This window comes from Martes martes, assembly GCF_963455335.1.
Source record: "Martes martes genome assembly, chromosome: 9".
Taxonomy (NCBI): Eukaryota; Metazoa; Chordata; class Mammalia; order Carnivora; family Mustelidae; genus Martes; species Martes martes.
Genome location: NC_137896.1, coordinates 100,390,798 through 100,413,395, shown reverse-complemented (window position 1 = coordinate 100,413,395; position 22,598 = coordinate 100,390,798). Strand labels below are relative to the sequence as shown.

The 22,598-nt window shown below is 50.6% G+C and overlaps 1 protein-coding gene across 3 annotated transcripts; it reads left to right on the top strand.

Moving 5' to 3' along the window:
• Positions 1 to 300: 300 nt before the first annotated feature.
• Positions 301 to 16,001, top strand: CD8B (CD8 subunit beta). 3 transcript variants are annotated; one of them, XR_013967439.1, is made up of 7 exons: positions 464 to 523; positions 3,730 to 4,089; positions 7,742 to 7,828; positions 11,557 to 11,646; positions 13,130 to 13,166; positions 15,163 to 15,623; positions 15,680 to 15,907. XR_013967439.1 is itself a non-coding variant. In XM_080813951.1 (6 exons), exons 1-6 carry the CDS (start codon positions 481 to 483, stop codon positions 15,173 to 15,175), a joined length of 630 nt encoding a protein of 209 aa, XP_080670077.1. In that variant the 5' UTR covers positions 301 to 480; the 3' UTR covers positions 15,176 to 16,001. The 3 variants fall into 3 exon arrangements, 1 of the variants encoding a protein (XP_080670077.1); XM_080813951.1 differs by having other exon boundaries at positions 301 to 523; positions 15,163 to 16,001; XR_013967440.1 differs by having other exon boundaries at positions 12,898 to 13,166; positions 15,163 to 15,907.
• The last annotated feature ends 6,597 nt before the right edge of the window (positions 16,002 to 22,598 follow it).

Sequence of the window (22,598 nt, the reverse complement as noted above, 5' to 3'; positions counted from 1 at the left end):
AAACAAAACAAAGGCAGAGGGAGGAGTAGGCTGACGCAAGGCGGAAGAGAAAAGAGTGGCCACAATTAGGGTCCAGCCCCACCCTTCACGTCTGTGGGACCTTGAGGATCCTGACTTCTCTGAGCCTCACTGGCCTCAACTGTCGCGGGGAGTCCTGACCCTCCCAGGGCAGGACACGATCACATACGTGACATTGCTTGGCGCTGGACAGCAGTGTCACCTCCTCCCCGGAAAGCAAAGCGGAAGGTCCTAGCGTGCTCTTTGGAAACGCATCCGAGAGCTTGGAAATGCGGGGAGAATGAGGGCACAGAGCTTGCCAACCTCACACCGGACTCCCTCCCCTCCCCCGCCCGGTCCTGTCCTTCCCACCCCTCCTCCCACAACCCACCCCAGCTGCCCCGCCCCGCTCCCCACCCACTGCCAGCCTGGACGGTCTCAGCAGCGTGCCGCTGGGACCAGGTGTCCCCGGGGCGTGCCAAGATGCAGCCGGGGCTCTGGCTCTTCCTGGCCGCGCAGCTCGCAGGTAAGACCGGGAGTCTCGCGGGGCGCGCGGGGTTGGAGAGAGTGGTCTGCCCTGGCCCCAGGAAGAGCCTGAGCCCTAGAGTTTAGAAAAGGCTGTCCTGGCGGGATTCAGAGCCCAGAGGCCAGGGCAGTGGGGGTCCCCGGGAGGAGGCGCAGCAGGCACAGACCCTGAGGGTGGAGAAGAAATTCACCCCCTGCCCCGGGTCTTTATCCAGGGATCCCTGAAGCCCCTGGAGCTCCCCTAAAAGCCTGGAGGGGAGAGAAGAGAGGAGGGAGGGAGGCAGAGGGAGGGGTAAGGATTTAAGAAAGAAGAAAAGAGAAAGGGGAAGGAGGTACAGAGAGGAGGGGAAAAAATCCACCCTTGTCTAGGGTTCCCACAGGGATGTGCCCCCAGAAGGTTTCCAGAGGCTCAGTTCTGGTTTTGATGTCCTGTACTTGGCCCAGGGTTCTGTCAACACATTTTTGGTACTTCCGGGAGAGTACTTGCACAATCTGCCGAACACCAGGCTCCTGCCCCTTCTGGGACAGGTGTGGCAGAGGACTCCCTAAGGGGTCCCCTGTCTCCCCAGCACTCCCTGGCTTGTATGTGCTGTGTGGCGGGGTTCCCAGAACCAACCAGCGGCGCTGGAGTTGGAATGTTGCAGTCCGCATGTAGCAAGGAAGTCCCCACTGTCCCTCTCATAAGCCCAACAAGACTGCCACTTGGAAGAAGCCCCAAACTGCCCACTAACCTGCTATGGATTGCTATCTTCCCCAAAAAGCCCAAAGCTGGTTATTGTCGACCGTGACAAGGTCTGCCAGGCCTCTGCTCTGACCCACATCTCCAGTAGAAGTAAGTCCAGGCCATTCAAACCTAGTGGTTATTACTGATCTTTTTAGAAATCGCAGGTCCCTCTGAGTGTGGAATCACTGGGAGAGGTCAGATGAATCCCATGAGACCGCATGGGTAGCAAGGCCCGGCTCCAAGTCTGGCACAGATATGGGGCTTGGCCACGGCCGGGTATTCGGCCTCCGGGGACAGAAGAGAGAGACCAGGGTATGTCACCTAGCAAGACTGCGTGTCAGGACACAGGAAGGGGAACATACACACAAAGCCCCAGGTCCTTTTGGGGCCCCTTGACCCCTTAAGGAGTCACTTCTAGGGACACCTGGGTGGCTCAGTTGGTTAAGAGGCTGCCTTCGGCTCAGGTCATGATCCCGGCGTCCTGGAATCGAGTCCCACATCGGGCTCTTTGCTCAGCAGGGAGCCTGCTTCTCCCTCTGCCTCTGCCTGCCACTCGGTCTGCCTGTGCTCGCTCGCTCTCCCTCTCTCTCTGACAAATAAATAAATAAATAAGTAAGTAATCTTCAAAAAAAAAAAAAAAAGGAGTCACTTCTAGGCTTTCTTGCGGGAATTTCAGGCATCTGCGTATTTGCAGACCCACTGTGTGCAGAGGGGGACAGGCTAGCCACTCAGGAGAGGATCCTAGGTCTCCTCGACTCAGGGAGTGTCTCAAAGTCAGGTTGTGGGGCCCCAGACCTGAGTTTGAATCTGGATCCACCACATATAGGCTATGTGACCTTGAGCATGTCCTTAACTTGCCTGAGCCTCTCTTTCCTCATGTGTAAAATGGGTGTAGAACAAGACCTATTGAGGATTAAGTGACATAATGCATGCACCACGCTGGGCACAGTTCAGTGAAGATGGGCAGCATCGTCTGTTATTATCGCCCCCAAGATAGCAGTGACCCCCAAAGCAGTGAAGAAGCTCTACTCTGCTGAAAAGGCAGGATGGTGTTTAGGGAGAAAAGAGAAGAGCCAGCAGACACGTGGGCACCAGGTACCATGTCATTCTTGATGCACGCAGAAGCTTGGAGTGGCCTGTGAGTGGAGTCCAAAAGCTTACGTTCGTGGCCTGCTATGGGACCATGAATCAGCCTGAGAAACAAGCATTGGCAGGATTGTGACTCTAGGCCGCTGCCTCAGTAGGCCAGCTCCCCTTGGGTACACACACACTCACACACACACACACACACACACACACTCCCTCTAGAATCCTGTGCCCTCCATGCCTTGCAGTTCCTGGGTTTCTGCCCCGGTTGTAGGATTTCCCTTTCCCCACAGCTAAAATGGAAGGCTCACCGGGTCAGATTCAGTGTGTCGGACTTGGCTGTGAAGGATCCATTCAAATCTTTCCTAAAATGTCATCTGCTGCCTGTAACAACTCGGTGTGGGACACGAAGACAATGATATACCAATGGACAGCACTTTACAGTTTGCAGTGCGTTTTCTTGGACGTCCTGACCCTCGCAGGCAAGCAGGACAGTGGCCCCCAGCTGCCCTGATCTTAAAGGGCAGAGGCGGACTCCTTGAATTCCTGCAATCCCTCTGTTGGCAAGGGGCAGAGCTGGGTTCAAGACCGGGTCTTGGAGTTCTGGTCCAGTTCTCCATGAACAATCCCCTTTTTGTCGATGCTTCCCATCTGGAGACTAAAATGAAATCCCAGGACTCTTCTGGGGTGTCTGTCCTTCCCTTTGGGAATGGGGATCCAGTGACCTAGCACATGCTAGGCTGAGAATTGAGTGGCCCCTGTGGCAATAGTGAGTTCCTCTTGCTTGAGCATGTCTTACAGAAAGGGCGGCTGGCCCCCTTTTAGATTGGCCAGACCAATCCCCAGGCTCTGCCTCTGATTTGGGGATCCTCTGGGCTGCCTGAGTCTTCTCCACCTGCTTGGAGCCTGTGAAGATCTGTCCAGAGAGTGGCAGCAGGACAAGGTGAAAGACAGCTGGCTTTGACTTCAGACCTGGAATCTTTGAGTTTGAATCCCAGGTCACTTACTAATTGTTGGTGGGACTTTAAACAAGTAACTTCATGCCTCATTTTCCTCATCTGCGTCATGGGGGGAAAAAATCCCCAAATAAGTTTCAGGTTGGATTAAGATCATTCACACAAAAAGCCAGGCATATAAGCATGCAAGCAATATATGGCAGCTCTCTCCCCATCCCCTCGGTCAAACTGGCCATAAGAAACACCCACCTTGCAGATGGTCCCCTGGGATGTAGGGTGCTCGAGCTCTGAGTCCGGGAGCCACCAGCGGCATTTATCGAAGCCCCTGGCTCCTGCAACTGGGGATGGCTTTCCTTCGATGCCCGACTCTGTGACTCCGGAGCCCCACAGCGGTGGCTGGGAAAACATGCTAATGGTCTCTGTGCCTTCTGCTTCTCCTAGTTCTCCATGGCAGCTCGGTGCTGCAGCAGACCCCGCCATCCTTAATGATTCAGACTGACAAGACGGTGATGATGTCCTGTGAAGCCACCACCTCCCCCATTAGCACGCGCATCTTCTGGCTGAGACAGCGCCAGGCTCCAAGCCCAGACAGTCACCATGAGTTCCTGGCCGTCTGGGATTCCCTAAGAGGGATTGTGTATGGCCAAAATGTGAAGCGAGAAAAGCTGACTGTGTTTCCGGATGCAAGCCGGTCCATTCTCAATCTAACTAGAGTGGAGCCTGCAGACAGTGGCATCTACTTCTGCATGACCATCGGGAACCCTGAGCTGAACTTCGGGAAGGGAACTCAGCTGAGCGTGGGTAAGAATCTAGCTCAATGCTACTGATGAGCGTGGAACACCTGCTGGGTGTTGGGTCCTGGGTGCGTGCCAGGCACGGGAGCTGCCTCTGCTCTCGGCAAGCCCCACTCTGCCAGAGAGGATGTCAGCCAGGAGCAGTAGCCCATAGCTGGTAGGAGTACACTTACCCACGGCCAAGCAGAAGCAGGGGTTTTACAGAGTTATTTCACTTCCCACTGCCCTCTACCCTGGGAGGTAAGAAGCAGATCCCTATTGCAGATGGGATGCTTAGAAGCATTGCTCTTTCTTCTGGGGACAAGGCAGTGCTGTCCTTCAGCCACACCAGGCCTACATGAGGCTCTGCCTAGATTGGGCTGAGTCCCCAAACCTGACAGTGGTCTCAGAAATTCCCAAGAGTGCACACCAGGAAAGAAGGTCCTCGCTGCCTGGACATACCCAGTGAGAGCATTTCTAGGGCCGGCGGATGCTCTTACATGCTGAATGGGGGGGCCTGTGACTCAAACCTACGCCCAGAGGTACAGGGAGGAAGGAGACTGGACCCCCTAGCTGCAAATTCTGCTGTATTTTCACTGTGTGCCTTTGCACTGGTCCCTCTGCTCCCTGGGCCTCAGGTTTCCCGTCTGTTTCATGGGGCTGCCGTTGGCCTCCACAACGCCCTCCAACCCCAAGAAGCTGCAGTTCTGAGAGTTAAGTCCAGCACACCCCATAGAAATAAATGATAAGCCACGGATGTGATTTAAAAGTTCCTAATGCCATGTTAAAAAAGTAAAAAGAAACCAGCAGAATTAATTTAAATACTACATTTTTAACCGATTTATCAACAAGATCATCATTTTAACTTGTAATCCGTTTAAAAATTATTACTGAAATATTTTGCATACTATGTGTTCGATGTGTTTCTTACACACTGCAACCCTTGAGGGAGACTGGCCAGTGGCACAGGGGCAGGTGGTCACACTCTTGGACAGTGAGGAGTAAGCTCTGGGAGAAGTCAGGGAATCGTGGCAGAAATTCTCAAAGGCCTGCACCTGGCTTTAGCCCCTTCCCCATGTTAGCCACTGGCCGGCTGACCCCCTGCGCTCCTCCCACTGTCCTGCTTCCCTCTCACCTGGGTTCTTCTCAGGCTGGGGACTGAAAAATGACAAGGGGGACCCCCCCCCCACCAGGAATTGGACCACTCAGCATGAGAAGATACAGGGACAGCTGGGACAGCAGCACAATTAGGAAGACAGAAACAGAGGGAAGCTGCCGTCCTATCTCACCAGCTTTGGGTCTTCAGTCAGGAGGTAGGGGTGAGGGTTAGCCCTCGGGACAAGAAGCCCAGGCATCCTCAGCAGGGTGTCAGCTGATTCCTATACTGAAAATTGGGCTTTGGGGGGTTTGGGGTTTTGGTTTGGTTTATTGTTTTTGTCTCTACGAATTTTCCCACAAATTTACCCACAGTTTCCCACTCATGAGATTTTGGGGTCTAAGAAAGGTAGATGATGAAATAAACAAAACTGGTTTCTAGAAGCTTCCCCTCCACCTACACCACCACCCACTCACGCCTGGCTTTGATATTTCCAAACCCCTCATGCTGCCCAGCTCTCTGGGAATAGCAGACCCTTCCCAAAGCATGTGCCCACAACTGTGTCATCTGGCCAGAATTAGGGTATCCAGAGCCACACCCTGCCCCTCCTGCTGGAGGCCAGCACATACTGAAGGAGGAAGCTCGAGTAGTAAAGAAAGTATCTGGAGAAAGATAGGGCCTTTGGGGTGCCGCTTAACCATACCATGGGCTCAAAAGTCCTCTCCTTTTCAAAGAGGAGAGAAGTGGGGAGATTTGAATGGGAGGGCAGGGGGAGTCAAGAGTCATCAAGGGGACCCAGCTCTGGGCAAGAAGAAATTAAAATGGAACGAGACTCCCCACAAACCCCTCATCAGACCCAGGCCCCTGAACCCAGCCAAGACATGTGAGGCCCTATAGAGTCTGCTCCCCTGGAGGCTTCCCGCTGACCGAGAGACCTCTGTGCCTCCTTGTGTATGAAGTAAAGGGAACGGACCCTTCCAGGGCCATGGGGAGGAACGGAGGAAACAATGCTGGCCTACCCTGGGCAGAGGGCCAGGCTCCAGCACAGCCTGGGAGCACCGTAGCTGGTGTCCTTTTCCCTCTTACCTTAGTTTTCCTCAGCATTCCCATGGCCGAGGGCCTTGACTTGATGTGCCTAACTTTTTGTCAGAAAGCGCTGGCACCTGAGGCAGGGCAGCAGCGTGAGAGCCCAAAATCGGGGTCTCTTGGCTCAGATCCTGGCAGCACTGTTCAAGGCTTTCTGAACTTTGGACATACTATTTCAGTTCTCTGAGCCTAGGCCTCCTCGGGGATAAGACGGGGGTACTAGTGTCTGTCCCCAAAGTTGTTGGTTTCAATAAACATAAGCCGCAGCGCTTGGCTATGCCCCTAGCACGTGGTGGGACTTAGCAGGGGTCCATTCTGGTGAGCTGGTTCTTCCCAGAAACCTCACGAAGCCAGCAGAGGAGAGCGTGTTATCTCCACTTTCTGGGGGACACTCATGCCAGCAAGGGTCCAGACTGTCCACTTTTTATATGGAAGATTGGCCAGCCCTGAAATGACCATTTTGCGGGTGGCCTCTCCCTGTCCCCTTGATGCTAGAGTTTAAATTTATAGGGTCACCATCTTCCCCCTCCTACCATTTTGCAGAAAGTCATTGCCGTGAAACGTCTTTGCTCATCTCCCAGAGACAAGGGGTGGATTCAGCAGCATCTAGTGCTCACACCATTCCTGGCACCCCAACGCCTCCAGTGCCTCCCTTGGCTCTGTGTGCTTGTCCCCCTGCCCTGCCCCATTGCATCAGAGTGTGACCCTGGATTAGAACAAAAGAGAGGAGTGGCCCACCCAAGCGTCAGGAGAGGGGTTGGGGTCCAGACAGACTCTTTGCACCATGGGGCCTCAGGGCCAGCCCCTCACATCGCTGCTGTTCATCTTTGAAATTAAAGATTGAGACTAGAGGTCCTTCCAGCTCCGGTAGTGATGATTTGTAAAGACACTTATTAAGGAAAGATAATCCCCACTGCAACCTGCCCAGTATTGTACATATGGGAAAGGGCACCCACTTCCATTCTATGAGCTTCCTCCAACCACTTAGGAATTGGCAGGTTGGCTGAGGGGCTGGTCTTGTCAAGGTTTTGGGGACTCTGGCTTCCCCTCAAGTCTTCAGCCAGGGGAAGCCTGCTGTGGCCAGGGAGAGCACAATTCACTGGGCCTGCTGTCCTCTTTAATTCTTATGACACTCCCGAGAAGGAACTGGGAGTCATCTTTATTTCAACAGATGAGGAAACTGAGGCACAGAAAAGTGGTAGGAGTTGCCCCAAGTCACACAGCAGTTAATTAGGGCTGCTGGGGCTCTGTTCAGGACCATGTGGGTGCAGAGCACCTCTCTTTCCTGGACACCAAAGCCGCCCCCTGCCTAGGCTCTCAGATAGGTCTGAGAGTTGGGGAAACCCCTAGAAAATTCTATTGCTCTGTAAGCTTGGAGCCCTGTAGCAGTCCAGGGAACAGTCACAGGGGCGTTAGCACCTGGAGGGAAGACATGAGATTTTAACTTTTGTCTGGTACTCTACCCACTGTTTACATGTGTCTTGCTTACTTTCTGTAGTTGATGTCCTTCCCACCACTGCCCAGCCCACCAAGAAGCCCACCACGAAGAAAAGGTGCCGGCCCCCAAGCCCAGTGACTCAGAAGGGTGAGTTCTCCCATCTTCCTGGACCATCAGAAACACAGCAGAATGCCTGCCTTCCTTCCTTCCCTCCTTCTTTCCTTCCTTCCATAAGCCCTTCCCATGTGTGGACTCTGGCCCGTTTCTCTGGCTCCAGCCAAGCTGGGCTCAGAAGGGAAGTCGTGTATGACCACAGTGCTGCCCTCCAGCAGCTCACAGTCTAGTAGGGGACACGCTTACAAATCATCACAGGGCAAAGCCTATGTGCCCCCCCCAAAACCTGCGCACCATATTCCTAGCAGCATTATTCATAATGGTCAAAAAGTCAAAACTCAGAAGTCCACCAGCTGATGAATAGATTAATTAAATTTTGAATATCCATACGATGGAGTAATATTTGGCCATAATAGACAGTGTATTACTGATGCAAGCGGCAGGATGGATGAACCTTGAAAATATTACACAATGAAAGAAGCCAGATGCAAAAGAGCCTGTATTATGGGATCCCAGAATATGACATTTCAAAGAGACAGAAAGTAGGTTAGTGGTTGCCTAAAACTGGGGGGTTGGAGAGGAATGGGGAGTGATCGTGAAAGGGTCCAGGATTTTTTGGGGGGTGAGATGAAAATGTTCTAAAATTAGATTGTGGCGACTGATGGTTGCACAACTCTGTGAATATACCAAAAACCATTAAATTACACACTTGGAGCAGGTGAACTTTATATGTAAAGTCCATCTCAGTAAAGCTGTTAGCAAACAAAAATACCGAACCGGAAGGACCAGAACTTCAAACTTTCTCAGTTCGGATGCTTACCAGAAGACCTAACACACAGCACGTGCTAATATATGTTTGTTAATGAGTGAACAAGCTTACGTGTCTGTGCTGTAAGCACCAGACACGGCAGATGGAGTGCGTGCATGCGTACACACGCACACACGCGCACACACACACACACACACGCACACTTCCCTTGAACCATCAGCCCAGCTGTGTTTCTGGAAAAATACTTACCTCTGCCCCGCAAAAGATACTGATGACAAACAGAAGGTGTCATCTGCTCCTACCCATAGGACAAATGGCAGGGAAGCCACCACACTAGAGCTGCCTGGTGCTCCTGGGGTTCCTCGGTCTTAAATACGTCAAGTAACAGAAGGAGCCCAAGAACAGGCATCTAGTGGGATTCAGACAGCACAGGAAGCCACCCCACGGGGTCACAGTAATAAAGGAAGTCAGAACCTGGGCGCAGAAGGGCACAGTCTTGGGGAGCATAAAGGTGGAGATAGAATGACCTCACTGGAGAAAGTATCTATGCCCCACAACTTTGCCTAAAGGATTTCGGGTAGTTCACAACAGAAAACGACACAAAGGCAAACACAGCAGGGCCGCAAAGTTCAGGGTGACTCTAGAGAAGCGGGGAAGCCAGCTGCACCAGAAGGAACACTTGCACAAAACCAGATAACTTTCACAAACCCCTGCCCCCCTAAGGCGGCATGAAGAAACTACCCCAGGCACTGGGTTCCAGAGCCTTCATCCCAGGGTTAAATTCTAGAGGAAAGCCGCTCTGTTCATCCTTCTCTAAGGACTGCTGAGCAATACTGAATTCTCTAACACTTCTGCTGGGGCGCCTGGGAGGCTCAGTGGGTTAAGCCTCTGTCTTTGGCTCAGGTCATGATCCCAGGGTCCTGGGATCAAGCCCTGCATTGGGCTCTCTGCTCAGCAGGGCGCCTGCTTCCCCCTCTCTCTCTGCCTGCCTCTCTGCCTACTTGTGATCTCTCTCTCTCTCTCTGTCAAATAAATAAATAAAATCTTAAAAAAAAAAAAACACTTCTGTAAGTGATGAGGACAAAGGACTTTGAAGTTCTTGCATCATTTCTTATATGGATCCTCAGTTAAGTCCCAGGGCAAATATGCAAGTCCAGCATTAGTAGGTTATTAAGAATAACCAGGATGAGTGTGAAGGTGGCCGAGTGGGGGCTGGGAGAGAAGTAGGTGGGGGTTGCTTTTGGGGGTGGGGGCCGTGGGACAGGGTACCCCAGTGGTAAGTCAGCCAGACTTAGGTGTGAGTCCCTGTCTGCCACGGTCTATACTGTGTGCCCTTGGGCAGGTGACTCAGCCTCTCTGAACCTCTTTCCTCATCTGTAACATCAGGATGTTTGCCTAGCATGATTGAATGAGGTGTTGTACGTAAGGCACTCATCATGAGGGGGGCACCCAGCTGGAGCTCAAAGTTTGTCATCATGAATGAAACCACATGGCCACCCCGGGGCAGGGCCTGCTCCAGAAGTCTTCGGGCTGTCCCTTGAGATGACACTGAGAGGAACGGCTGGTGACCTCTAGGCTTTAGAGGACTGTGAAAACCGAGCAAGGCAAGAAAGGCCAGGCCAGATCCTACAAGTGGCCAATACATGAAAATAGGGTGACGCTGACAAATCGTCAAGGACTGGAAGTGATGTATCATGTTAATCAACGACATTAGCGAAAAGCAAACACTTTGATAATATCGAGGATCAGCCAGGTGCACAGCTGGTGGTTAGGAGGGCAAATCGGTGCTGGCTTTTTGGAAGGCACTTCACAGGGTCTGGCAACTTTAGGCGGACAAAGGCAATGGTTTGGCCATTCCTGTTTTCAGTATCTGCCTCAGGCAGGTTCCTACTTTAGGAAGAATGTTACCAGGAGCTTCTCTGGGGTTTTTTGTAAAAGCAAAACATAGGAAGCAAACAAAATGCCCATCCGAGGGCCAAGTAATCCATGATACGTCCAAACTGCAAAGGTTACTCTACTAGAAAAAGTGTGTGCTGGGGTGCCTGGGTGGCTCAGTTGGTTAAGCTGCTGCCTTCGGCTCAGGTCATGATCTCAGGGTCCTGGGATCGAGTCCTGAATCGGGCTCTCTGCTCAGCAGGGAGCCTGCTTCCCTCTCTCTCTCTCTTTGCCTGCCTCTCTGCCTACTTGTGATCTCTCTGTCAAATAAATAAATAAATCTTAAAAAAAAAAAAAGAAAGAAAGAAAAAGTGTGTGCTGAGGTACTATTTAAAAAGATTTTCCTTATTTATTTTAGAGAGAGGTGGGGGGAGGGGCAGAGCAAGAGGGAGAGAGCGTCTCCAGCAGGCTCTGTGCTGAGCATAGAGCCTGCTGCGGGGCTCATTGTCATGACCCCGACCTGAACTGAAACCAAGAGTCAGACGCTCAACTGACTGCCCCACCCGGGGAGCCTCCAATCTATTTAAGTGAAGAAAAAAATGGTTTGCCAAACAATTTGTACAATATAAGCCACTGTGTGCTTTAAAAAAACCTGTATGTGTCTGTGTAAATTATGCATGTGTAAACACAAAGAGAAAGGCACCAAATTAACCATAGCATGTTTGGTTGTTTTTTTTCTCCTGTGAGGGGGCTAGTTTGCCAAGGAGCTCTCTAACCATATACTCGAATCCTTTACAATGAAAATATATTCAGCTGTCTCTTGTGTAGTTAAAATAAGAGCTTTAAAAATAAATAGTAAAAATCTCTTTACCAGGCATGAAAATTATCTCCTTTGAACATAAGTAGCTCCTGAGCTTAATTAATTTTTAAAAGGGTGATGTGGGACATAACATTTTCCGTGTAAAATTATCTCAGTGTGTTTCAAGTACTTAGAAAGAAAGACGAGAAAAATATGCAAACAGTGGCATTCCCTGGGAGGTGGGATTTCCAGTTGATTTTTCCCTCTTTGTATTTTTATGTGCTTGCCTCAGATGTTCAGTAAGTCTGTCTTTTCCAGGCCCGTCCTGTGGCCCCGTCACCCTCGGCCTCCTGGTGGCCGGAGTCCTGCTTCTGCTGGTGTCCTTGGGAGTGGCCATCCACCTACACCGTAAGTTGTGCCCTCTTGGACCACTGTGGTGACTGCTTTTGCTGTTGGAGGTGTCCCTGAGCGTCCATCCTTCTCTAGGGAAGCGGGACAGATGGCAGAAGTTTATACCCATCCCCAACCCAAGGAAGCCGCGGAGGTGATTTGTGGCCTGATGCCACGCTGCAGGGATCAGAGACCATCCCGTCTCTGGGACCATGCCGTCTCTGGAGTCAGACCTGGGCTTGAAGCCAACCCCACTATTTGCCGATCTAGGGGCCTTGGGCACGTGCCCTGGCCTCTCTGAGCCTCAACCACCCCATTCAGGAGTAACAATGTTACCCACCTCCCAGGGTTGCTGTTGGTAAAGTCCTGCCCAGAGGGCCCAACATGGGGTATGAGCTCAGTCAGTGGGAACTCCCATGAGCACTCGGGATGGATGCAGTACACAGAAGACATGGCGCTGGGGTTTGGGTTATGTTCCCAGGAGCTCGAACTCCTCCTCCTTTGTGAGACTGCAGGGAGACTGAAGATGACTGTCTCTTGGCCACTCTGGAGATGAGATCATCTCCTGCTCTGGGCTCCCAGGCTTTAGCAGAAAAGGGGGGAGCTACAGGGGAAGCCCACACGGCAGCCCAAGAGCCCCGGACCCTACCCCTGGCCTTTCTGCTCCCCTGTGTCACCACGAGCAACTCACTGACCCTCTCTGGGCTTCTATAAAATAGGAGAGGGTGGCTCGCAGGGACATGGACTTGATCAGTGACTCTTTTATAGGTCATAGACCTCTTTAAACTTGTGATAGCAATTATAGACCCTCTCCCCAAAGAAATGTGTCATGTGAACATTTTTACATAACATTGCCATTCGCAAAAGGATCCATTTGTCCCCATTAAAGTTCAGTGGTCTGCAAACCTTTCCCATCAAGGATCTTGTTAATAAAAACTTGTTAAATTATGAACCCCAGCTGCAGATAGATCGGAAGTTAACTCTTAAACTCTAACTGCAAATAGGTGTATTTTTTTCATATAGTAAGTATGTTATTAAATGTGTTTCGTAACTGAAAAGTAATAAAAGATGAGATAGACCTGTAGATAGACATGCCCACACTTCTTTGCCGCATCCCGGTGGGAAACGCTGTGATTCCTCTAGCTCGAGACCACCTGGCTGCACAGCTCTCCATTCCCGACCTGCTGCGAAGGATAAACTGGCATGTTTAAGGGCACACAGACTGGAGTAGATTCACTGAGTTTGAATTCTGGCTTTCCTGCTTACTAGCTGCACAACTTTGGGCAAGTAACTCTGTGCCACGCATGCTCTGGGACTCAGTTTCCCCATATACCCAATGGAAATACTAAGAGGAGTCGTCACGGGTTTGCTGTGAGCCTGGCACCAGAAAAGAGGCCTGAGGTGCTGTTTCCCCCCTCATCTCCCTCCTCGCTCTCTGAGGCTCGGTGCCGGCACCCCACAGCCCACACCAACACGCATCCTTGTTTTCTTCGTCTTCCAGGCCTGCGGAGGAGAGCCCGGCTTCGCCTCCTGAAACAGTAAGTGCTTAGGGCCCCAGAAAAGTGCCGGTGATGCGGCCCTGGGTATGGTATCGGCCCCTGCTGCTGCCACAGCCTCTACCTGCAGGAGCCAAAGCCAGACCCCACCTGCAAAAAATCTTAGACTGTATAAATAGAGGGAGCCATAGAGTTCAGGAGGAGAGATCATCTAAACAGATGAACATACTGGGTACTTCAAGCACGGACTTATCTCTTAGAAATGATCATAGTCAACTCTTGCAAGCATAGAATGCAGGAGGATACCCCAAACCCTTGCCCACCCAGCATTTCATTTGACTTGGTCCTGCAAGGACATAGGAGTGTTACTGTTACAGACCAGTTGAACGACTTGCTCAGAGCATTTGGGTTAAGAAAGAGCAGGACTGGATTGGAGGCCAAAACAGTTCACTGCTTCCTTCCTTACTGGTGTGGGGTGTCGGGCTGCCTGGGTCCCCAGAGTTGGCAGATTGAAAGGCTGAGTCACACAGACATGGGAGCTAAAAAGCACTGGTTCTTCAGGTCCCTGAGCTGTGTGAGTGCAGGCGGAGCCCCCAGAGGCTGACACCTTGAGAGGCTGATGGCTAGAGGCTGCTCCCAGCCTAAGGGACTGCCAGGCCTCAACTCGGCCATGGGCAGTGTTCTTGGATTACATTTTCTTCCTCAAAAGACTGTTTCACATCTGCCTCTCTCATTAATGACAGTCCCTTCCATCTAGAGGTGTTCGGGGGGGAAAAAAGAAAGCCCATCATGCCTCTAGATTGAAGAGGGCAACAGGGCCTGGTGCTCATGAGCTCTGGCTTGGGCTTGGGGGTTCGAATCCAATCTGCCGCTCACCGACTGTGGGACCATGGACGAGTGGCTTAAGCCCTCTGAGCCTCTGATTCCTCACCTGTAAAACAGGATCACTGTACCTGGGCCCAGCCCTGGTCCCATGAAGTCAGAGCACAAAACTCATGTCTCTGATGAAAGTCAGTTCTACCAAGGAACAAAAAAGTCTTTCTAATTACTTAAAATTTAAACTCCATATAAACTCTGTATTATATTCTCTGCATTATTATATACATTATTACTTGTCTATATATTTGCTTGACTAGAGATAGTCACTGAAACATGCCTGCTGTCTTTTATGGGCAATTTTCAATGATAGATTTGATTGTGTAACCTTCCCACAATTTGATGTGCTGGACTTAGAAGATATCCCCTACCTAAGAGACGATAACCTGAGTGTATTTGTCTGAGCCTAGATCTGCAGAATATTCTGTTCAGCATCTTCCCCATGGTGACGTCTAACGGAGAATGAATCCCCATCAGGGTACTGCCCCTACTCAGCCCTTCATTTTAACTTGTTCCCTGGTGATTTGATGTCAGTTTTATGGGATCTCATGCTCTGGCAAACCTAGGGGTGCTAAGGATCTGCCGAGGTGGGGAAGGAGCTGGGGGTGGTCACGGGGGGCCACGAGCTCCCTCACTCTCTGCTCACAGTACTGCCGCATGGGCCACCTGTAGTTACACTTGCCTAAGAGAAATCATTTGAACAAAAGGGTTTGTGGCTAAAACAAAGTTTGGAAACCACATCTAGTTTTGCTACCATGATCCAGGTGTGGGTGAAAGGGTCCATGGGCCCCACAGATCAGCTCTTCTGAACTCAAACTTCGATTTGGAGCAGATGCTCCCCAGCCCGAAGCTGAGTCTGGAAAATCTTCCCATCAGCAAGCCATATTCTTCTGGCCCCTTACTGTACATTTGTGACTAGCTTCTCTTAGAAGGTCCTGCAGGAAGTAACACTATTCAAAGCTAGAGGGCTTTGGGCTTTGTTTTTTGAGCTTCTTAAAAATTTTTTTAATGACTAATTGGACCCTAAGAACAGACTAACAGAAAACTCCTGGCCTGGGCTGGAAATACAGCCCTGGATCCTCACCTGTCATTTGTCTTTGTTACAGGAAATGCGTATCATTTCCCTAAAAATAAGTGGTGTCTCAATTGCTGTTGTTTTCAGGTTTTATAAATGAGCAAAAAATATGCTTTTGGGGTCCTGCTACAAAAATGCATTGGTCAGTAAGAAGCAAGATCTGGAAAAATGAGAGAGAAGGGCCACGTTCAACTCACTCCACTGTGGAAATTTCACTGACCTGCTGAAGTTGCCTGCTTTTAACTATTGCAAGTGCTCTCTGTGGGCCTCACGCATGGGAACAACTTGTTAGTTGGTCATCAGGAGTCACAGAGAAGGCTTCAGAGCCCCCCAAAAGCTTCCTGCAACTCGGGGAGGGGGTGCACACTGGACGATGGAGTAGAAAATGCCGCCATGACACCACTTCCAGCTCCCGAACTCCCCTGGGCTGGGCTGGGACCTTTGTGTTGGCCGTCCAGACCCCTTCTCGCCAATTGCTTTGCCCTGAAAGGTCAATGACATGGAGTCCTGAGTTTATCATGGGATGACCCCAGGATGGCTCCTCCTTGGTCTTCCCAGGCTGGGGCTGACTGTCCCCATTGAGAGCCCCAGAGACCAGCCCCAGCTTGGAAACCAGCTTTCTGTGAAAGGTGGACCTGACTCCTGCCGTTACTTCAGCCTCCGGGGACGTCCTTTTGGGTCCGAGGACTTGTGGCTTTGAGAATGGGAAGTCAGTTTATCTCCTATTAGAAATTTCCCCGGCTTCCACTTCTGCTCTCCCATGGCTTGTAAATTTCTCTGTCACTTTCTGTTCTTTTTATGAAAATGTCTTGGTTGTAAAAATAAAGCCCTGAATAAAAGATGCAAATGGGTCCTGTGATGGAAAAGCACAAAGCCCATCTGTACGGCAAAGATGTTGACACTCAGCTGAAAAGAAATAGCAAGGATAAAATGTGCCTGTCCTCATTTGCTCCTGCGACATGCTGTCGTCCGTGTTGTAGGCTCAGAGAGAGTCTCACAGGTTGGGAAGCACCACAGCACCCAGCGCCAAGCAGCAGGGGCCCCAGAGCTGACCTCTGGCCGTTCCAATCCACCTTCACTATACCTGTTTGGTTCTACTGAGTGGAACCCCAGGGAGTCCTAGCCACAGACTGCTGACCTTGTACTAAAGAAAAGGTGAGAGGCATAGGGTCTCTCTCTCAGCTTTGATGGGGAAAGCAAATGCTAGGGGGAAATGCTGAGCTGGAAGAGGGAGCTGAGACGAGGATCTCGTGTCTTCTGAAAAAGCCCAGGGTGGGGACCTGATCTTAGTTCCCCACCCTGGGCTTTCACAGTGTAAAAGGTACTGAGCCAAAAATGAGCGCAGCCTTAGGCTGAGTTAACAGAAGCACCAGGCCAAGGGAGAACAGAGCACCACTGCTTTTCCTGGTCTGCTGGGAGGTGCCCTTGATGAAGGGCAGTGGCAAACCAGGCTCTGCTCAGAGGCCTCTGGCAGCCACAGAAAACAGGAAAGGAAAGATGGGTCGAGGGGAGGAGGCATCTGAGATGCTGCCTGTGGAGTGAAGGGTGCAGAACTAGGCGTGGTGGGTGGGAGAAGGTGTTGGTGCAAGAGGTTCTTGAGAAAAGCAAATGCTCTCTGCCCATCAGCTCTGAGGACAACTGGACAAGCTGCCTGCCAGATTCCCAGGGAGAGGAGAAGGAGCCCAGGCAGCCGGGCCAGACACTCTCAAGTTCATGTTTAAGGTGGGATTCTTGCTCTGAGACATCCCATTTAGTGATAAGAGACTAAAGCCCAGGGGTGTCTGGGTGGCTCAGTCGGTTAAGCATCTGCCTTCAACTCAGGTCATGATCCCGAGTCCTAGGATGGAGCCCAGGAGCCCACGCCCTGCTCAGCAGGGAGTCTGCTTCTCCCTGCCCCTGTTCCTGCCCCTCCCCCTGCTCATGCTGGCTTCCTCTCTCTCTCTCCCTCACACATTCTCTCTCTCTCTAATATAAATAAATAAAATCTTTTTTTTTTTAAAGAGAGAAACTAAGCCCAGAGGCGCAGCCTGCCTTCCCTACAGGCTCACACCCAGGCCACAGCGGAAGTAAGAACAGGCCTCCAGGCCCCTCTCTCCGCTTCTGTCTCGGCTATATAACAGCATCTCCCCATTGCTGTCTTCGCGATCGTGTTTAGTTGTTTGCAGATTCACATGGGGGTAAGGTTGGGGGACCAGGGCCGGGGAAGGGGGGCAAGGGGGGCGCACCTCCGTCTCTTTTCTGTGCCGCAGGCACCTGCTACAGCTTGGTCTGCCCAGAGAGCTGGAGCAGGCTTGGCTGCCAGCAGCAGGGGTTGCGGTGAAGAGGTCTGCACCCGGCACCTGACTTTTGTTTTGAAGAAGGAACTGAGCATCTACTACTTTCTGGAGGTCCATCATGGCAAAATATTTTTTTTAAAGAATGTTTAAACCTAGCTATCTTTTGACTAATAATTTCACCTCCGGGCAATTATCTTTAACACACACACAAACACATCTCAAAGTTACATACACAAATACCCATCAGATTGGTTTTTGTCGTGCTACTTATTAGCCAAAAATTGGAAGTAATCCAAATGTCCATCAGAAAAAGATAAATAAAAGAAAAAAGAAAGAAAGAAAGAAAAAGACAGATCAGTTGTGATACAAGGGAATCCATGCAGCTGTTAGGGAATGAGTGAGACCCATGCATCCTGGCTTTCCATGACAGTCACTACACCTGCATATGCTTGAACATCTGTATTGATTATCCTCATTTTAAATGCAATATATGGCCACCGTTAAAATTCAAGCACAATAAAAACAGGCAAAGCAAATACACATTAAAGTCAGGATATGGTTACCCTTATTGCAGGGTTGCTCAGTAGGAGGGAGTATGAAGTTCGGGGGGTGCCGTGTCCTGTCCGCTGTCTGGGGGCTGCTTCCATGCGTGTGTTCAGTTTGTGGAAATCACTGAGCTGTGTGCTCATGATATGCCAACTCATATGTACGAATGGAAATAGATAGAGATTATACTCCAACAAAGATATGTTTTGTATATCTAAGTACAGAATATTGCGGAAATATGCAAAATTGGCCTTAAAATTTTCTTGTCCTCCCAGATTTTTCCTGCATGTGTTCTTTTAAACAGAAGTTGAAATCTTATTAAATGTAATACATAATACCTAAGATATAGAATATAAAAATATCAAATCTTATTATTCTGCAAATTTGATTTTTTTTCTCTTATAGTATATCAATGCCTCTAGACATATTTGTGTATGCATAGAAAAAGGTCCAGAAGGATGTACTCCAAGCTGTTAATGGTAGTCACTCTGGGGAATTTCCACTTCTGCCTTGTACATTTCTGTGTTGTGTGAATTTTTACAGCAATCATGTGACTTTTATAATTGGGGGTAAAAATAATTTGGAAAAAAAGAAACAGCCTCTTTTTAAGAAGAGGCTCTGGTTGTTGTAATATTAAAAAATTGGAATCTGCTCCAGTAGCCATCAATGAGAGATTTGTTCATAAGTCACGATTTTTAAAAATCCGAGCAATGGAAATCATGTGACGTGTGTGGGGGCTGCCGGACAGTAGGGCCTAAGTCTCCAGTCGTGCAAACGTGAGCAGGCTCCTGTAACATCTGCGGGCCTCAGTTCCATCCTGTGCCATGGGAGCAGCAGCATTCTCTGTCTCTCTGCCTTGCTATGGGGCATGCAGATAGGAGGGTCTGAGACCAGTGCTGTTTCCCCCAGCTGGCCCTCCTCTCAGCAAGAAGCAAGGGTAGCCAATTCTGGGTGCCAGCCTGCAGGTGCAGCACCCAGCAGCACCAGTTCAAAGGAAGAAGGGGGCTCCTCCACCACCCCCTCCCTTTCATCCTTACTCATCCCCACCCCTGCCCCCGCAGCTTGTGTCTCTCTACCTGTAGGAAGTGGGCAACTTGTTTTCACAAAGTGATCCCCGGTCCTGTGTGGGCTGCAGAGCTGATCGAATCTACCACCCAGTCAAAGGAAAAGAGAGAAAGAGCCCTGTCTTCAGAGGCCTTTCCAGGTGTGGAGGACCAAAGAGATTTCCTCCACCACTTCTTGGGAAACCTCCCCTGATGCGTCACTCACACTCCTAGCTGACTGTGACTCACGGGTTCCTGGAGACCCGCGGGCTATCTAACTGGGTGCCTCAGCCCAAACAGCCCAAACAGCCCAAACAGAAGGAAGCCACGTCCCCCAACACGAAATCAGTTTGGGATTCACAGACACAGGCCTGCACCCCCCAGAGGGGGGCGGTTCTTGTTATGCCGAACGCCTAAGGGCTGAAAAAGGACTCTATTCCTGCACAGTTTCGTGGGCTTTCCTGGATCCTGTTTTCTTCCCCTAGTTAAATGCCTTTTATGTGCAAGTACCCATCTTGAGCTTAGCTTGGGCTTCAGAATTTGAACAAAAAAGTGTATGTTTCCTTCCATATATATATATATATATATACATATATATATATATGTAAAAGATTTAAGATTTTTCTTAAAGATATATATATTTAAGATTTTATTTATTTATTTGCGATCGAGAGCACGAGCAGTGGACAGGGGCAAAGAGAGAGGCAGACTCTTGGCTGAGCAAGGAGTCCGATGTGGGACTCGATCCCAGGACCCCAGAATCATGACCTGAGCCAAAAGAAGATGCTTAACCGACTGAGCCATCCAGGCGTCCCTTTTCATATATTTTTAATTGCAGACTGTCTCCCGCCCTGTCCCCTTTGATAAGCGAGCTCATCACCTGCCCGATCTCTGAGGTTAGTCCTTGTCTTCTTCAGGCTTCTCCATGACAATTCGAAGGTGTTCATTCTGGGCACCTTCTGTGTGTCCTGCTGGCCCTGCGCTGGGACTGGGGAAACCAGAACAGACACAGCCTCGCCTCCCGGATCCCTCCTTACTGGCCAGTCCCTGATCTCCTGGGGGGACCAAGGCCTGTGGGAGCCCTCTGGCCCCGTCCTGCCACCCACATACACAGTCAGCATTCCTGAGCCTCAAAACCAGAATCTAGGTGAATAAATGAGGAAGCAAGAAGCCCACTTGCTGAGCTAGGAACACAGCCTACCCTTGGCACCCCCTCAGCCCTCTCCACCGGCTCCTCCACCCAGCCTATCTGGGCCCTGAGATTGTGAGGACTAGACTTAGCCACACTTCTCAGTGTTTGCTTTGACAGGTACAGTCAACCAACCCCTTGGAGACCATATGCCCAACAAACTAGTTACTAACTGAGCACCTATAGAGTTCTTGGCACCAACGATGCGTTCAGCAGACACTATCCCTAACTCCAAAGGCTCACAGCATCATGGGGGACATAGACACAGGCCCAGCACTTGTGTGACTCCAAGAGCGAGTGCCCTCGGCGACCCGATCTTGTGCCAGTCCTGGACGGATGGTAAAGGGGTGAACAGGCAAATACCCAGGTGATGTTAACACAAGCAGAAGGCACGAGTTGCCACCCGACAAAAAGTTGTGCTCGGCTGGGGGAAGAGTATGAGACCTTTCACAGTAGATTTTGTGGAGGTCTCTGCGGTTGGGTGGGGACAAAGTTAAGAGGGGAAGATTTGAAGTGTTGGTGGGGAGGCGGAGGCCCATCTTCCCCAAAACAGCCCTCCCCAGCCCCCCGTCAGCATCCTGTGGGCCAAAAGCTGGTTGCCTGGCTAGACTTGCTGTCTAGGTCTAGCCTCGGGCCAGCTTTTGGCCCACAGGATGCTGAAGGGGCCAGGCCAGGCCAAAGGGAGGCCGTGACTCCTGTTCCTCTACCCTCTACCCTCACTCCACCCTGGGGTTCTGCCATGCCTGGGGAGCCAGGGAGGCCTAGGAAGCAGAGAGCCATGGGAGGCTCACCCAGCACAAATGAGAGGACTGGCCCAAGCCTCTGGGTAAGCAGGGCAGGACAAGTTGGAGGTGAGATGTGCCTTCCTTCTACCCCAACCGTTGTTTTCCCCACCGCCACGCTAACACTTCCGGTTTGGGAAGAGGACATAGGGTGACTTCCACAAGGCAAGCAGGCCTTCGTGGAAGCCCTTCCCTGGACCACACTCAGAGCCCGCCTGGCCAGAAACTCAGCCTCCCTTCTCTCATGGCCTACCTTGAGGCGTTGGGGTTGAAGGAGGAGAGAAGGAAGGCTCACGGGGCTCTGAGGGGAGCCCGAGCTTGTGAACAGTTCTCCACATCTTCTCGGGCAGCTGTGGAGCTTAGCAGTGGAAGCGGGTGACACTGTTGGGATTTAATCTGTGGCTCTTCAGAAGGAGTGGGCCCCTGTGTGTTTGCCTCGTAGACGGTTCCTGATTATTGCGCCCCACAGGGCCTTTCAGGGGACAGCTGTCCCACAGCTGAGCCTGGACAGCCGCGGCGGATGTCAACGCCAAACCTCCCCACCCTCCTCCCTGCCCTGAGATAAATGAAGCCCTTTGAGTGCGTCTGCTCTTCAAGAGAGGACAGTTGATTCACACGGTCTCATCTCTCCTGCCATGACCTCTACACCAGTTTCATCTCCAGAGAATGGGTGGTGACTAGGTCAAGGTTAAGAATACATTTTCCAGGAAAATGGAAATCTGTCATTTGCATCCAGATGTCCCTGGGTAGGTGAAAACAGTAAGAGTGACAGCCCTCAGTGTGGAGAGGACGTGGACAAGGGCACTCACAGGGGTTGCTGGTGGTATCACGAGACACTACAGCTGTTCCCCTTTCGGAAAAATGGTTTGGTAGTATCTAGTAACGTCTAATATAAATCACATACTCTACCCCAGCAATCCAGGGAATACGCCCCCATAAAGTAATTATTGCAAAAGAGTAAGTATACTTATACATTTATATACTTATACATTTTACTTGGGACAAATAAAAACTGTAAACAACCCCAAGTTCATCAATAAGGAATTACCAAGTAAAATGTGATCTGTACATGCCCTAAAATAACATCATGTGGCCATCAAAAGAATGACTCAAGAGAATGATTTCGTGAGATTGCCAGGAATCCCTAGGGAGGAAAATGTGGACAGAGGGGAGAATTTGAAACATGATCCTATTTTTGCAAAGCAAGTGATCACCTGTGGAAAACCATGTACATGTCTAGGGCTGAGGGTACACGAGCCCATGACCAAGCAGATGTCATCGTAGAAGGAGTCGAGCCTCACCGCCAATACTGGGCATGAGCGCTAGGAAGCAAATATTCCCCTGGAAAAGGAACCAGTTTTCCTGAAGTAAGGATACATCGAAACAAAAGAATTCCTCCTTTTTTTCCTATTAATTACCTTGACTGTTAAAGTTCAGTTTTATAAGACACTGAAAACACCTAAGAATCAGTATTTTTATTCACTCGTGCACTCCCTAATTTCAAAAGGGATTTGGGGCATGTGACACAGCTACACACACAAAGGGAACAGTACAAGAAGACAAAGCAGCAATGGAATGGGGAGTGGGGACAAAGCAGTGGCATCCGGGTGGCGACAGCACCTGTCAGCGTTCAACACACGTTTCCTACTCCAGCTGAGCCGTTGGTACTACACGAAGGTTTGATGGT